The 17,235-nt window shown below is 43.6% G+C and overlaps 1 protein-coding gene across 1 annotated transcript in view; it reads right to left on the bottom strand.

Moving 5' to 3' along the window:
* The window catches only part of Ep300 (E1A binding protein p300), an 82,670-nt gene that overhangs the window by 31,929 nt on the left and 33,506 nt on the right, over positions 1 to 17,235 (bottom strand). Inside the window, exons 6-13 of the mRNA XM_013024780.1 lie at positions 14,277 to 14,416; positions 13,285 to 13,456; positions 7,941 to 8,018; positions 7,505 to 7,614; positions 4,398 to 4,535; positions 3,332 to 3,766; positions 1,876 to 2,055; positions 1,619 to 1,763 (exon numbers count right to left, since the gene is read on the bottom strand). Of these exons, the coding sequence (XP_012880234.1) occupies positions 1,619 to 1,763; positions 1,876 to 2,055; positions 3,332 to 3,766; positions 4,398 to 4,535; positions 7,505 to 7,614; positions 7,941 to 8,018; positions 13,285 to 13,456; positions 14,277 to 14,416 (1,398 nt within the window). The remainder of the gene's footprint in view (positions 1 to 1,618; positions 1,764 to 1,875; positions 2,056 to 3,331; positions 3,767 to 4,397; positions 4,536 to 7,504; positions 7,615 to 7,940; positions 8,019 to 13,284; positions 13,457 to 14,276; positions 14,417 to 17,235) is intronic.

Below are 17,235 nucleotides of genomic sequence, written 5' to 3' on the forward strand. Positions count from 1 at the left end.
CTCTACCACTTGAGCCACAGCGCCACTTCCGGCTTTTTTCTTTTTGCTTATGTGGTGCTGAGGAATCGAACCCAGGGCCTCATGCATGCAAGGCATGCACTCTACCGCTGAGCCACCTTCCCAGCCCCTCATGGAGTAGCTAGGATTATAGGCATGAGTCACTGCTGCCTGGCTCCTTGTCAAATTTTTTCTTCTGTGATGGGAGCTTTCAAACTTTATAACTGGAACTTGAGTCTCCTTTTATCAGTTTGCCACACAGGTAGGATGACAAGCATGTATCACTATGCCTAGATATTGGGTGAACAAGAATTCTCCAACTTGAGTCCTCCCTATTGCTGAGTCTGGATCATATATGACATACAGAATTATAAGTGTATGCCACTGGAGCCTGGCTGAAAATAACTAGTTATGTTTGGTGGCAAATGACTGCCCATGGCTATAATCCTGTTGGTCAGGAAGCTAAAACAGGAGCATCAAAATATTAGGTCATGCCAGGTACTGGTGGCTTCATGTTTGTAATCCTAGCTACTGGAACTAAGAATTATGGTTCAAAGCCAACCTCTGCAGGAAATCCCATGAGACTTGTATCTCCAATTAACCACTGAAAAACCTCAAGTAAAGCTGTGGTTCAAAATGTTAAAGTGCGAGCCCTAAGCAAGAGAATTCAGGGATACTGTCTAGGTCCTGAATTCCAGCTCCCCCCCCACACACAAAAAAATCCTTAATAATTTCTTCTAAACAGGACGAATTAAGATTTTTTTTGGGGGGGGGGTTGGCCATGGGGCTTGGACTCTGTGGGCTATCCTGGAGTTCATCAGCTCAAGGTGAGCACTCTGTCACTTGAGCCACAGCACCACTTCTGGTTTTCTGTTGATTAACTGGAGATAAAAGTCTCCAGGACTTTCCTGTTTGGGCTGGCTTTGAACCGTGATCCTCAGACCTCAGCCTCCTGAGTAGCTAGGAGCCACCGGTATTGCCCCTACCCTCATCCCCACCCCCAGCCTAGCTTGAACTCAGGTCTTCTTTGCTGTCCCTGATCTTCTGCTTTCAAGGCTAACACTAAATTACTTTAGTAGATACAGCCTGACTTCTGGTTTCCCTTAGGTAGTCAATTGGAGATTAATTAGTCTCATGGGCTAAGATTATAGGTATTCTTGAACTTTTTTTTTTTTTTTTGTCGGTTGTGGGGCCTGAACTCTGATCCTGGGTGCAGTCCCTCAGCTCTTCAGCTCAAGGCTAGCACTCTACCATTTGAGCCACAGTGCCACTTCTGGCTTTTTCTGCTTATGTGGTGCTGACAACCCAGGCCCTCATGCATGTAAGGCAAGCACTCTACCACTGAGCCACCTTCCCAGCCCATGCTTGAACTTTTGGCGCCCAGTTTAAACAAGGTAAGTTTTTACAGGAGTGAACTACCAAACCGCAAAAAAAAAAAAAAAAAGGTGTTGGGGGGGAAGAGTGACACATGATAACCAGTGGTTGCTCTTTTCCAGCAATAATATAAAGAGACAAGTCCTAAGGCACCAAGCATAATGACATCATTAATGCCCATTTCTGAGGCCCAAGGGGCTGTTACCCTATTCCATAACCCTGAGAACAGAAAACCAAAAAGACTTACTCTTTTTCTTTGACTGTCCTGGAGCTGGAGAGGACTGAGTAGCTGAAGTATTTGGCTGATCTTCCTCCTCTTTTATTTCACTTTTCAACTCGGTACCTCTCTCTTCTGGTTCTGAAGGTTCCACTTTACAGTCTTCTGGTTTGGCCTAAAACATAATGAATTTTCAGTATTATAAGACACCTTCATTTTATTTACTACAGACATACCTTATATTGAGCACCAAAACAAAACCATAGCAATTAACTCCTTTTTCTCACCTCTGGGATATCTTCAGGTGGAGCATCTGCTGATTGTGGTTGATCTACTTCCATTTTAACCTCTGTTTTTACTTCCTGTGAAGACTGCTTCTCAGGGATATTCTGAGAATTCACTTCAGTGCTACTAGTCGATGGAGGGTTTGAAACCTGTCCTTCAATGCTTATAGCAGGCTGGGAAAGCTGGGCAGAAAAAGGGCAAAGCACAAGAAAAGCTTGTCAAATTCTACAACCAGTCTTTATACTACTCAGGATCAAACACTTCTTTTTAGATAATCCTATGGTGCTTACTCTTTGCTTGTTTTAAGAGAGTAAGATTTGACTATTCTGGTTGGCAGGTGATATATGAAATAGCCAGCAAAGCAAAACAGCCAGCAAAGCCGGGTGCCAGTGGCTCATGCCTGTAATCCTAGCTACTCAGGAGGCCGAGATCTGAGGATCACAGTTCAAAGGCATCTAGGGCAGGAAAGTCCGTGAGACTCTTATTTATCTCCAATAAACCACTAGAAAACTGGAAGTGGTACTATGGCTCAAGTGGTAGAGTGCTTGCCTTGAGCTGAAGAGCTGAGCCCCACGACCAACCAAAAAAAAAAAAAAAAAACGCCAACAAGTATCTCTCTGATAAGCATCCATTCTCTGGCAAGCATGTGAGTGGAGATAAGTTCCTAAGAGGACTGCTTCAGGAGAGCAATTATGAAGAGGACAAAGGAAAGTATTATCATTTGGTTTACACTTCTTATTAAAGAAGTTTCAGATGATTTTTATTTTTATGAGGATGATACTAGGGATTGATTGAACTTGGGGAATGCCTCCACCACAGAGAAAAAAAAATTTTTTTAGTCGGTCGTGGGGCTTAAACTCTGGGCCTGGGCACTGTCCCTGTGTTCTTTAGCTCAAGGTGCTCTTCAGCTCAAGGCAAGTACTCTACTGCTTGAGCCACAGCGCCACTTCCCATTTCCTAGTAGTTTATTGGAGATGAGAGTTTCACAGACTTTCTTGCCGGGCTGGCTTTGAACCGAGATCCTCAGATCTCAGCCTACTGAGTAGCTAGGATTACAGTCATGAGCCACCCGCCCCTGGCCACGGAGAAAATTTAAAAGCCAAACATGGCAAGAAAAGCCATGAGATTATCTCTAAATACTGAAAAAACCAGAAGTAGAGCTGTGGTTCAAGTGGAAGAAGACAGAGCCCAGGCAGTGCCTAGGCACAAATTTAAGCCCTAGCACTGGTACCCATCTCTTTCCCAAATGGACCCTGATTGCCTTCAGGCCTCAGAATTCAACATGAAACCTCAAAAGGCCAAACAAAATCATTGGAAAATCAGGAAAATAACTAAGATTCATTCTATTTACCAAACAAGAACCAAAGATTTAAAAAAGAAATGGTTTAGAAAAAACAAAGGTCTAGTAGCATGAAGTCGTTCTTCATAAAGTTCAGTCTCTCCCCAATATCTGCTCACCGGAGTTGCAGGCTGAGGAGGCAGCAAGGGCGCAGTTGGGGTAGGAACAGAGGCTGCTATACTCTGCTGTGACCGAGGCTGCTGCTGGGGTTGGTCAGCTGAAGGAGCAGCAGGAAGCGAAGGCTGCACTTGAGGAGGAAGCTGTGTTGGTGGTGTAGGTGTCTGCCTGGACGGGGGATGTAGAGCTTGGGACTGAGGCCCAGGTGGCAAAGTAGGAGGTGTAGGAACAGGTGCTGGAATTGCTGTTGCTGGAGGCTGCTGAGCCCCTATGCTTGGAGGAGTGTGATGAGGAGTAGGGGTACGACTAGGTACAGGAGAGGGTGAATTCTGATGCAGAGCTTGTTGAGGGAGAGGGGGACAGTGAATGTGGCTCCCTTGAGACCCTGGAGGCATTATAGGAGAATTCACTGGGCAGGAAGAACTGGACATTTGTGCCTGTTAAGATGAAAAGCAAAAGTTATTTCCATAGGCAGGTTGTAAGCATTTAAAGAAACAAAGTTAGCACCCCCAAATGCTATTACTGGGAGAGGGATAAGTGCTTATTTTTGAACAATACAACTGATAACTGTACTTAACTAAGAGATTGCAAAATATTCAGCAGAATGGCCTCAGCATTGTAGGGGTATGGGAGACAGTGCACACAGTGCCCTGGGACCCTCCTATGCCCTCTTCAGCCAGAGTTCCTCCTCCTACATTGCAGTTCTCACTAAGATTTTATTTTTTTAAAGTGTTCACTCCTAAAAAAAAACAGTGGAAACCACCAATTTAAATTAATTCCTAGTTTGTCACACTACTACTTCTATGTAACAGAATAACCGCTTTATTTTCAGAACATTATATTCTAAGGTTGTTATTTAACACACACACACACACACACGCCCCCCCCCATTTTATTTCCAAGTTTGTGGCCAGCCTAGGATAGGGAGGTTCTCAAGACAAAAGACAAAAATAAAATGAACAAAAAAACTCATGTTTTCACACACTATTGGTTGCCACCCTTCCCTTGTAAACTTAGGGAAGATTTCAAGAATAAAAAATAAGTAAAAAGTACATTTATGAGACATACTTGAGAAACTGGTGCTTGACCATTGGAAGGAGCCAAAGGCATATTTGTTACATTCATGCCCTGTGGTGGGAACTGAGTCTGGGAGAGGAATTGGCTCTGGCTGGAAGGCTGCTGCATTCGAGGCCCATAGCCCATAGGCTGTAAAAGAAATAGAGCATGAAACTGTTTCATTAGTTATTCTACTACAAGTGGAATCGTCAACTGCTCTGGCTCCCCTGTAGGGTTTTTGGAACAGAGGGAGACAAGTAAATAGTCAAAGGAGAGCAAGAATAGGAAGAGAAAGAACATAGTAGAATTATTTACTTTTTTTTTTTTTTTTGGGGGGGGGTAGGTCCTGGGACTTGAACTCTGGGCTTGGGCACTATCCCTCAGCTCTTCAGCTCAAGGCGAGTGTTCTACCACTTAAGCCACAGTGCCACCACTTCTGGTTTTCTGAATGATTTATTAGAGACAAGAATCTCACAGAATTCCCTGCCCAGGCTGGCTTTGAACCACTATCCTCACATCTCATCTCCTGAGTAGCCAGGATTATAGGCGTGAACCACTCATGCCCGGTCATGCCAAGGTCACAGAGACTAGCCTTCTTTCAAGAATGTACAAATGAGGCTGGGAATGTGGCTTGGTGGTAGAATGTTTGTCTAGCATGCATGAAGCCCTGGGTTGGATTCCTCAGTACCACATATAAATAAAATGCCGGAAGTGGCACTGTGGCTCAAGTGGTAGAGTGCTAGCCTTGGATTCAGGGACAGTGCCCAGGCCCTGAGTTAAAGCCCCAGGACTGGCAAAACAAAAACAAAAAACAAAACAACAGAACAAGAATGTACAAATGAACACTTCCTTGTTACATGAAGCTACTGGAATAGGTAAGAAAAAGGAATGCGAAGACATCAGCTCTTTGCTCTTGTTGGTGCTGTCAACACAATTCTAAGAATCCTTAGTGGTTAAAAAAGTCAAATACTCCAAGTTGTGGCTGAGAATCACAGAATTCAGAATCTGCAAATGTTGTTGCATTTATAATGGTATCATACTTTTTTCATTTTCAGTTCCATTATGTGACTTGACTCAGGAACCAGTTCTGTTCAAGTTTCTTGCACAAGGCCACTTGAGCCACAGCTCCACTTGTGCCTTTTGTTGGTAAACTGGAGATAAGAATAAAAAATTTTCCTACCTAAGCAGGCTTCAAACTACAATCCTCAGATCTAAGCCTTCTAAATAATCAGGCCAATGACTCAGCTTTTTTTTTGTAATTAGTGGTTGAGATAGGGTCTTGCAAAATTATTGTCAAACTGGCCTTGAACTGTGATACTCTTAAATCTCTGTCTCTCTTTTTTTTGGGGGGAGGGTCAGTCATGGGGCTTGAACTCTGGGCTTGGGCACTGTCCCTGTGTTCTTCTGCTCAAGGGGAGCACTCGACAGCTTGAGCCACAGCGCCACTTCTGTTTTTCTAGATAAGAGTTTCATGGACTTTCCTGTCTGGGCTGGCTTTGAACAACACTCCTCATATCTCAGCTTCTTGAGTAGCTAGTATTACAGGCGTGAGCCACTGGCGCCTGGCAATCTCTGCCTCTTGAGTGACTAGGGTTACAGACCTCATCCACTGAACCTAGACTGTTAGAAAAATTTTTTTTCTTTCTTTTTTTTTTTGGGCGGGGGTCCAGTCGTGGGGCCTGAACTCTGGGCCTGGGCACTGTCCCTCATCTCTTCAGCTCAAGGCTAGCACTCTACCACTTGAGCCACAGCGCCACTTCCGGCTTTTTTCTTTTTGCTTATGTGGTGCTGAGGAATTGAACCCAGGGCCTCAGGCATGCAAGGCAAGCGCTCTACCGCTGAGCCATCTTCCCACCCCTGTTAGAAAAATTTCTAAAAATCTATTACTAGGTAAGAGATCAACACAATTAATTTTAGTATCTGTTTCCTATTTATGTTATGTCATTCTCATTTGGAGACAGTACTGAGGATTGAATTGGGGAACATGATTGCCAGACAAGTTTTGTACTAGTGAGTCACATATCTTTTGTTTGTACTGTTTATATTGAGATAGGGTCTTAAGTTTTTGTCTGGATATGCATTTGTTCAGCATCTTCCCATTTTACACTTCCTGCCACAACATCTCCTGATCTCAGTTTCCCAAGTAGCCAGGATTACAGAGATGGGTCACTTGTACATATCTCGTAATTTAGAGTTTGGTGGTCCACTTCTTTAAATACTGTAGCTCTTCCCATCTCTGAAACTATATACTATTTCACTGTGTATTAAGGGACAAATACAACGTAAGTGCAATACAAGAACAAGGTTTCCCTGGGCAAAGATGGATCACCCTGTAATCCTATCTATTCAGGAGGCTGAGATCAGAGGATTAGTTTAAAGCAGTTAATTCCACTCAACTTCGAAAAAAGCCGGAAATGGAGCTATTACTCAAGTGGTAGAGATCTAACATTGAGACAAACATCTCAAGGACAAGGCCCAGGCCCTAAGTACACGCCCCAGTACAACCCCGCCCTCACAAAACACACACCAAGGTGCCATGGCTTAAAGTTATTTATAATAAGTTGAAATAGCCTGGCGCTGGTGGCCCATGCCTGTAATCCTAGCTACTCAGGAGGCTGAGATCTGAGGATCATGGTTTAAAGCCAGCCCGGGCAGGAGAGACCGTGAGACTCCTATCTCCAATAAACCACCAGAAAACTGCAAGTGGCGCTGTAGCTCAAGTGGTAGAGCGCTCGCCTTGAGCTGAAGAGCTGAGGGACAGCGCCCAGGCCCAGAGTTCAAGCCCCACAGCTGACAAAAAAAAAAGTAGAAATAGCCAGCACTGGTGGCTCAGGCCTATAATACTAATTATTCAGGAGGCTGAGATCTGAGGATCACAGTTCAAAGCCAGCCCGGAGAAGGAAAGTCCATGAGACTCTCATCTCCAATTAATCACCTGAAAACTGGAAGTGGTGCTGTGACTCAAGTGGTAGCCTTGAGCTGAAGAGCTCAGGGCCCAGAGTTCAAGCCCCATGACCAACAAAAGAGAGAGACAGAGAGAGAGAGACAGAGAGAGAGAGAGAGAAATATTTATAACTATCATGTAAAGTGAAAACAATACCCAAATGAGCAAAACTAACCGCATTGAGAGCACCAGGCTGAGCCATCTGTCCATGGTGCTGAAGAGGAGAAGTTTGTCGGGGTCCAATAGGAGGCTGGGGAATATTCATCTGGCTGAACTGATTCAAACCTGTGAGCACATATAAAATGTTGCATCTGCACATATTCATAGAACTGGAGAACCAATACAAAGCTTCCGAACTAAATTCTATATCCTGGCTAAGTGTTTAAACGGTATGCCTGATCTTTATCTGTTGTCAGCTAGTTCCTTTTCACCACTCAATATGCTATTTAATCCATCCTCCATTTCTCAGTGAGTTTCAATTCAAAGAGGTTCTAATTTCCAAAGGAGACAATATCTGCTGTTAGCCTAAAGCAGAATATGGAGAGGAAAGTATAGTTCTGAAATATACTAGGGAGTCTTCAAGTTGCCGATGAATCTCTTTCACCACTTACCAGGTTGTGGCGTTATCCGAGGCATCATCTGATTTGGCACACTACCACGGATCATATTTGGGTCAGGTAGAGGACCATCTGGAGGAAAGAAAGGGTTCAACAAAGATCTTTCATTAGTGGCCCATTACCAATACAACAAAAAGCCACAGATTATTAATATTAATAGTTTCAAGAATTCAGCGTAACCCAGAGCTTTCCCACTGCCAATCTAACAAAGATACCACTTTCTCATCCTGTGGCCCCATCTTGGCCTTGTTGCTATGGTAAGTTCAGAGAACTGGCCTCAGAGATAGGGACACCTACTGTATTTGAGGATGAGCAAGTATCACTATCTGCTGCCATATGTGTTTCACGGATAGGAAAAGGATGGTCAGTTATAGGTAGGACATAGTGGTGGCTCCATACCCCTACCAGAGGACTACTTGAGCAACACTAGTGTCCTGAATGATGGTACTTTACTACTTTAGTAGAAGCAAACTCTAGTTCTATGTAACTCACCTAAAAACAGAGGGGAGCCTATGGGCCTAGAGGAAAGGTGGCAAGAGGTAACACCATACTGAGGGGCCGGGGATAAGCAGGGGAAATAAGAGTTGGGGGTGAGGCCAGATGAGGGACCCATGAGGGCTAAGTATATGGCACCGAAACACTGGCATTGGAAGATGTGGTACATCTAGGGCTATCTGGTTTGGGTCCTTCTAGCAGCTGCCTGCCCAGTTATGTCTAATGCTTCCCCATCAGGCATCTTGTTGCCATAAACCTCTTGATCTGAGCATGCTCCCATGGTTGCAACTAGCAAAGGAGCTCTGGTGTGCCCTCTTCAGCACCTCTACTCAGCCAGCAAGGGATGATAAGTGCTGGTACCAAAGCCAAGGACCAGCTTTTAACCATTTAAGAAACTAAAGCTAGCAACTTCCTTGAACCACTGGTGCTGCTGGGGCACAGCTTCCAGCCACTGTCCCAATTTGCCTTAAAACTGAGAGATCTAGTCTTTGCATTTAGCTGAAGGTTTCAAACTGAAGAAGGCACACTGCGTGATTAAATAGCTCTTTAAATGATTTGCCTGATTAAGTAGCTCCTTAAAAATAGGCTGAGTATGGGGGCTGGGAAGGTGACTCATTGGTAGAGCTCTTGCCTTGCATGCCTGAGGCCCTGGGTTCGATTCCTCAGCACCACATAAGTAAAAAGAAAAAAAGCTGGAACTGGCGCTGTGGCTCAAGTGGTAGAGTGCTAGCCTTGAGCTGAATAGCTGAGGAACAGCACCCAGGCCCAGAGTTCAGGCCCCATGACTGGACCAAAAAAAAAAAAAAAAGGCTGAGTAAGTATGGATAAAAAGCCTGCATCATATGTAACTTAGGAGTTACATTCTCAAAAAACAAGCTCTGAACAATACCTGAACCTGGAAAAAGACAAAAACTGCATCAATGTTATAAGGAATTACTGAGTATATTTAAACACAACAATAGTTTTAAAACATCTGTTCTAGCCAGGCGCTGGTGGCTCACGCCTGTAATCCTAGCTACTCAGGAGGCTGAGATCTGAGGATCCTGGTTCAAAGCCAGCCCGGGCAGGAGAGACCGTGAGACTCCTATCTCCAATAAACCACCAGAAAACCGCAAGTGGCGCTGTAGCTCAAGTGGTAGAGCGCTTGCCTTGAGTTGAAGAGCTGAGGGACAGCGCCCAGGCCCAGAGTTCAAGCTCACGGCCGACCAAAAAAAAAAAAAATCTGTTCTATAAATATACTTATGTTCAAATATAATGTTTTTTGAGGTAGAGGAAAGTGCTTCTAGCAGGGTTGAACTCAGGGCCTCAAGCTAGTGCTTATTTTTTTTGCTCTAAGTTGGCATTCTACCACTCTAGCCACAGCTATACTTCCAACTCTTAGTGGTTAATTGGAGATAAGAGTCTGGCCTTTTTTTGTCCAGGTTGGCTCTGAAATGTGATCCTCGGATGATAAGTCTCCTTAGTAGCTATGTGACTGGTCACAGGGACAAATGCCTGCAAACCTACATACTCAAAAGGCAGAGACAGGGGGGACCACAGTTCAGGGCTAGTTTGACCAATTAGGTAGAATGGTGGTATGTGCCTGCCATCCAACTACATGAGAAGAACAGGAAGGACTGTGATCTAAGACTGGCTGAGGAGACAAACTTAAGATCCTAACTGAACAAAATAAAAGCGATATGGTGTGTAGCCAGCAGAGAGCTTGAATAATTGAGATCAATTTAGTTCTACGTGATAAGAAAAAGAACCAAGGATTATTTGCACATCCTGTAGGACATTCATTCCAACAAGGTATGGTGCATAGAAAAGAAACAACTTTTACAGTATCCTGAGAAGAGATACAACAAGATTTCTGTAGTAACCTAGCTCCTCCCTCACAAATGCTACATATTCAAGCTCCAGACACATTCACTGGTAAAATACTCTGCTTTAAGGAGAAAATAAGCACCATGTCAGGTAACACTCATATTTCAGCAAACATGATTTCAACCTTTCAGACAGAAAATATACACACTGTGTATAACTTTTCACATATTTAATCTTCTTCCATTCTTTTACTTTTTTTTTTAAAGCCTATTGTGAGGCTTGAAGTCACTTCCTAGGTGCTGTCCCTGAGCCTCTTTTTGTGCTGCTCAAGGCTAGTGCTCCACCACTTGAGCAACAGAGCCACTGGTTTTTTGTTGTTTTTTTGTCCGGTCGTGGGGCCTGAACTCTGGGCCTGGGCGCTGTCCCTCAGCTCTTCAGCTCAAGGCTAGCACTCTACCACTTGAGCGACAGTACCACTTCCGGTTTTCTGGTGATTAATCAGAGATAAGACTCTCAAAGACTTTCCTGCCCTGGCTAACTTTGAACCGTGATCCTCACATCTCAGCCTCTGGAGTAGCTAGGATTACAGGCAGGAGCCACAGCCACATTACTAGCCATGGACTGGTGGCTCTGGTTAATTGGAGATATGAGTCTCAAGGACTTTTCTGCCCTGGCTGGGTTTGAACTGTGATGCTCAGATCTCAGCCTCCTGAATAGCTAGGACAATAAGCGTGAGCCACTGGTGCCCAGCTTTATGCCAACTTTTAAAACTATTTCCACTAATATTCTGTATGCCTTATATTTTTTGTATGATTTTTGCATGCAAATTAAAGTAAGGAAGTAAGCTATTTTGGCAGATATAAACTTGTTCCATGGGCTGCGAAGGTGGCTCAGTGGTAAGGCGCTTGCCTTGCATGCATGAGGCCCTGGGTTCTATTCCTCAGCACCACACATAAGCAAAAAGAAAAAAGCCGGAAGTGGTGCTGTGGCTCAAGTGGTAGAGCACTAGCCTTGAGCTGAAGAGCTGAGGGACAGCGTCCAGGCCCAAAGTTCAGGCCCCACGACCAGACCAAAAATAACAAGAAACAAAAACAAAAAACAAACATTCCTAGAAATGGTTTTTGGTCTAGTCTATAGTGCTGGTGTCTCATGATTGTAATCGTAGCTACTCAGGAGGCTCAGATCACAGTTCAAAGCCAGCCTAGGCAGGAAAGTCCATGAGACTCTTATCTCCAATAAACTACCAGAAAACCAGAAGTAGTGCTGTGGCTCAAGTGGTAGAGCTCTTAACATGAGCTGAAGAGCTGAGGGACAGTGCCCAGGCCCAGAGTTCAAGCCCCATGACAGACCAAAAAATAAATTTTTCAACCCAATTCATGTAGCTCAAGTAGAGACCTCTGTTTCTATGTCCTGAGTTACTAATCACGGACAAATCACATACTAAGATAATTTCTTTAACACTAATGTTTTTTGCTTTTTCTGTTGTTTCTAGTACTGGGACTTGAATTCATGCCCTGTGTGCTCAAGACTGGCACTCTTAACACATTTGAGCCACAGAGCCATATCTCCACCGTGGTATTTTGTTGGTCTCACAAACTTTCCTATAGGGGCTGGTCTTAAACAACAATCCTCAGATCAGGCTCTTGAGGAACTAGGACTATAAGGATCAACCTTATTGGCACCAAGCTCCAACACTAATCTTGCCTTTCCCAATTCTAAAAATCTGTTTCCCCGAAAAGAGACACATTTTCTTTAACTACTTCTAGGGGTAGGAATGGGGTTGGAACTTGGTGATCTCACACTTACTAGGGAGATGTTCTACTACTTCAGCTCATGCCCTCCCCCTTTATTAGTTGATTTTGATACAATGAGCCTCCCAGTTGGGCCCCAGATACTAACAACTGCCTATTAAGACTTACTAGCCTAGCTGATATGAAAGGACACCCATCTATCATTGAGTAGTGTTCTCATAAATTTCTCTGCTCAGGTTGGCTTTGAACCATGATCTTCCCATTCTTAGTCTTCTAAACAGAATTATAGATGTGAACTAGCCTTGCATATGGATCTTCCCTTGCTCCTTAAAGCCTCCATGTATAGTACCGTTTCTGCCAGAAATGTTGCTCTTCCTAATTCTGCTTGCATCTTGGCACTAGAAACCAGTCGATGTCACTGGTGGCATTAAAGCTGCTGAAGGTCAGGGGCAACTAATATTCCGTACTTTAGGACCTCATAAAAGGAAGGTATATTTTCTAATTCCACTAACAACCCACTGGAAGTAGTGTCTCTGCTGACTCAGCTGACTCAGCTGGCAGGGGCAGGAAAGTCTGTGAGACTCTTATCTCCAACTGACCACCAATAAACTGGAAGTGGTGCTGTGGCTCAAGTGGTAGAGTGCTAGCTTGAGCTAAAGAGCTTGGGGATAGTGCCTAGGCCCAGAGTTAAAGCCCCACACTGACAAAAAAAAGGAATAGGAGTGTGACTAAAGCACTGGCCCTGAATTCAAGACCCAGCATCACCCCCACCATCCCCAGACACACACGGGTGTATGGCTATTTAGATTTTGAAAATATGAAGCACAATGGGTCATAATAATAATCTCAGCACTTGAGAAACAAAAGCAGGATGAACCTAAATCACAACAGCCTGTCTTAAAATACAAAAAATTAAATGATAAAAAATTAGCTCATGATTATAAAACTAGCTACTCAGGAGGCTGACATCTGAGGATCACAGTTCAAAGCCAGCCCAGGCTCCAGCCTGGAGATGAAGAACTGAGGGACAGTGCCCATGCCCAGTTCAAGTTCCATGACAAAAAAGTAAATAAATAAATAAAACTAGATCTTTTAGGGACCCCTAAACCTAGATGGCCTACAATTATGAATTGCCTGCCTGTTATGAATTGTCATTTCCTGGTATCACAGTGACAGATATTGTGGGCACTAAAGATGTCAGATTATAAAGGCACACTAAATATCATATGCAGAAATCTTTTAATATACTTTTCTACTATCGTTTTACTAGGATGAAAGGCACTTACTGGAAGTCATTCCTGGTTGTGGCTGCCCCATGTTAGGGCCTGGATTCATGGAAACTGGTACCATGCTTGCATTTGGTAGCATACTTTGTTTCTGTAGTCTAGTCCTTCGTTTTTCTTCTAGTTCTTTCTGGATTTTATAGATCTTCTCAGCTAGAAGGTGGTAGTATTCTGCCTGTTTTTGGATTTTTGAAGTAAAATATGTTTTAAAAACAAAGATGATTGGATACTAATAATAAAGAACCAAAACCAAGTATTAGCTTCATTTAAAAGACAATGGAGAAGTATCAACTTATCCTTTGGTGACAGTTCAAACATGAGCTTGTTTGTAGTATGAGTCACAAATCTCATAGAATTTATACAATAAAGCACAACCTCTACAAGTATGTTTGCAGAATACACACAGTGTCCTATATTTCGAAGTAGGATGAATACAGAAAAGGAAGTTCAATTGCTGTTTTGAAAATAAACTTCAGGGTTGGGAAAGGTGGCTCAGTGGTAGAGTGCTTTTCTAGCATCAATGAGGCCTGGATTCGATTCCTCAGCACTATATAAGCAGAAAGAGCCGGAAGTGGTGCTGTCGCTCAAGTGGTAGAGGGCTAGACTTGAGTGGAAGAGATTGGGGGACAGCACCCAGGCCCAGAGTTCAAGCCCCACAACAAAAATAAATAAAACTTCAGATGAAAACATGAAGTAGTTGATTTACCATATTCTCGAGAAAAAAAGCACAGAGCAATAATAGCTCAGACACTTTTGAACTGATGGAAGGACAATCAAGATAACATGCCATATGCAAGGCAGTATATTAAAAGGAAAAATATGATATTTGGTGATGTTCACTTAGAAAATTGCTTCATCTTGCTTGTGGCTTGGTAAAAGTTGAGCTAACAGCAGAAGTGAGTTCTTCTAAGTGTTGCATGCAATAATGTAGATGGAGGACAAACTAACCAGGAAAAACCCAGTTTTATAAATAGAAAGAAAAGCCACATGCTTACTCTATTATTTGCAGATTCATACATGTCTCCTTCTACTTTCCGAGCATATGCAACCAGGTTTTCCATTCGTCTGTCTTTTAAAGCAGCAGGATCCGGAGTGGGAAATATGGCTTGAACACTAGGAATAGAAAATTCCACCACTGAAGTAACTTGTCAGATTTTCATTCATTTCATAGAAATGCACAATTTTTTTTTGGGGGGGGGTCCAGTCATGGGCCTGAACTCTGGGCCAGGGCAGCTCTACAGCTCAAGGCTAGCGCTCTACCACTTGAGCCACAGCGCTACTTCCGGCTTTATTCTTTTTGCTTATGTGGTGCTAAGGAATCGAACCCAGGGCCTCATGCATGCAAGGCAAATGCTCTACCACTGAGCCACCTTCCCAGCCCAGAAATGCACAATATTTTAAGTGTTTTCCTAGTTAGTTTTTTTTCCATTTCAATATACTGAATATGTTGAGCTTTTAAAAAATGAAAAGGTAAAAGTAAATAGGGAAGGTGGCTCAGTCGTAGAGTGCTTGCCTACCATGCATGAGACCCTGGGTTGGATTCCTCAGCACCACATAAACAGAAAAAGCCGAAGTGGCATTGTGGCTCAAGTGGTAGAGCACTAGCCCTGAGTTGAAGAGCTGAGCGACAGTGCCCAGGCCCAGAGTTCAAGCCCCACAACCGACAAAAAAAAAAAAAAAAAAAGGAATAGGAGTGTGACTAAAGAGGTATAGTGCGGGCTGGGAAGTTGGCTCAGTGGAAGAGCGCTTGCCTTGCATGCCTGAGGCCCTGGGTTCGATTCCTCAGCACCACATAAGCAAAAAGAAAAAAGCCGGAAGTGGCTCTGTGGCTCAAGTGGTAGAGCTCTAGCCTTGAGCTGAAGAGGGACAGTGCCCAGGCCCAGAGTTCGGGCCCCACGACCAGACCCAAAAAAAAGAAAAAGAAAGTATAAGACGTATAGTGCCTACATTCAATCTCAAATACCACAACCACAAAACAAAGTAAAGCAAAACAGAACAAAAGAACCTTTTACCTGTCAAAGATCATTTATAGAGCTACCATTTTAGAATACCTAAGTGGAACTAAGGAATAGTAGGTGAAATGGAAAGGTACTTCCTCCAAGAATAAATGTTCCATGTTCTTTGTAGGATTTGCTCTTATTTATCATGGTCTAGGCTCTGCATTTATTATATATTGCAGCACATTATATTTTATCAGTTCATATCTACCCTTGGACTGCCACTCTACAGGCAAGAACTTTTTCAAATTCGAGTTTTTGACCACTAGCATATTATCAATTGCACAACCAAGAGTATAGATCTTCATTAACCAAAGAACAGATCTACTAACAAGATTCAAATTGTTAATACAATATAAAAGCTTTACAGGGGCTGGGAAGGTGGCTCAGTGGTAGAGCACTTGCCTTGCATACATGAGGCCCTGGGTTCGATTCCTCAGCGCCACATAAGCAAAAAGAAAAAAGCCAGAAGTGGTGTTGTGGCTCAAGTGGTAGAGCGCTAAGATTGAGCTGAAGAGCTGAGGGACAGCATCCAGACCCAGAGTTCAGGCCCCACGACTGGACCCCCTCCCCCGCAAAAAACAGCTTTATAACAAAAACAAACAAAAAATAGATATTCCTGCTATCACATGTTAAAGAACTAAAGCTAAGGTTTTTGGTTGTTGTTTTTTTTGGTAGTGGGGCTTGAACTCTGGGTCCTGGGCACTGTCCCTTAGCTCTTCAGCTCAAGGCAAGCACTTTACCAATTGAGCCTCAGCGCCACTTTTTGTTTTCTGGTGATTTATTGGATGGAGCTGGGAAGGTGGCTCAGTGGTAGAGTGCTTGCCTTGCATGTATGAGGCACTGTGTTTGATTCCTCATCACCACTTAAGCAGAAAAGGCTGGAAGTGGCACTGTGGCTCACGGACTTTACTGCCGAGACTGGCAGATCTCAGCATCCTAAGTATCTAGGATTCCAGGTGTGAGCTACCAGGGCCTGGATTACTCTTTCTTTTCTTTTCCCTTCCTTCCTTCCTTTCTTTTTCTTTTCTTTTCTTTCGGGGGCCAGTCATGGAGCCTGAACTCTGGGCATGGGTGTTGTCCCTCAGCTCTTCAGCTCAAAGCTAGCGCTCTGCCACTTGAGCCACAGCGCCACTTCCGGCTTTTTTCTTTTTGCTTATGTGGTGCTGAGGAATCGAATCCAGGGCCTCATGCATGCAAGGTAAGTACTCTACCATGGAGCAATCTTCCCAGCCCCCCTAGCTTTTCTTTTCTTTTGGAACTAAGGTTGAATTTGTACTTGCTGGGCTGGCATTCACTTGAGTTACTCCCAGCCAGCATTTTGATCTCAGATTTTTTTTTTTTGCCTTATCTACCCAGGCTGGTTTCAAACCTCAGTCCTGTAAGTCTCAGCCTCCTAAGTAGATAAGAACTGTTATTATGTGCCACTGGTGCACAGTTCTTTAGTTTTCCTTACAAAATATAAATGATGTCTGTCATTGACATAAAAATTTAATTTTTGACACTAATCAGAATTCAGTATTAAAACTGGACTCCTACAAATGTGAGAAAGATAAAATGGGCAATAATAAAAAAAAGCAGGAAGTGGACACGTGGTTCAAAGTGGTAGAATACTATAGCCTTGAGCAAGAGAGCTTAGGGATAGCACCCAGGTCCTGAGTTCAAGCCCTACAACTGATAGAAATAACCAAGACCAGTACTATCAATAGTAATAGTAATATTCCTTTGAGTAAATGCAGATTGGAAACATAAAGATATAGTAACTCAGGGGCTGGGAAGGTGGCTCAGTGGTAGCGCGCTTGCCTTGCATGCCTGAGGCCCTGGGTTCGATTCCTCAGCACCATATAAGCAAAAAGAAAAAAAAAGCCGGAAGTGGTGCTGTGGCTCAAGTGGTAGAGCGCTAGCCTTCAGCTGAAGAGCTGAGGGACAGCGCCCAGGCCCAGAGTTCAGGCCCCAC

This window comes from Dipodomys ordii, unplaced genomic scaffold, assembly GCF_000151885.1.
Source record: "Dipodomys ordii isolate 6190 unplaced genomic scaffold, Dord_2.0 Scaffold79, whole genome shotgun sequence".
Classification (NCBI taxonomy): domain Eukaryota; kingdom Metazoa; phylum Chordata; class Mammalia; order Rodentia; family Heteromyidae; genus Dipodomys; species Dipodomys ordii.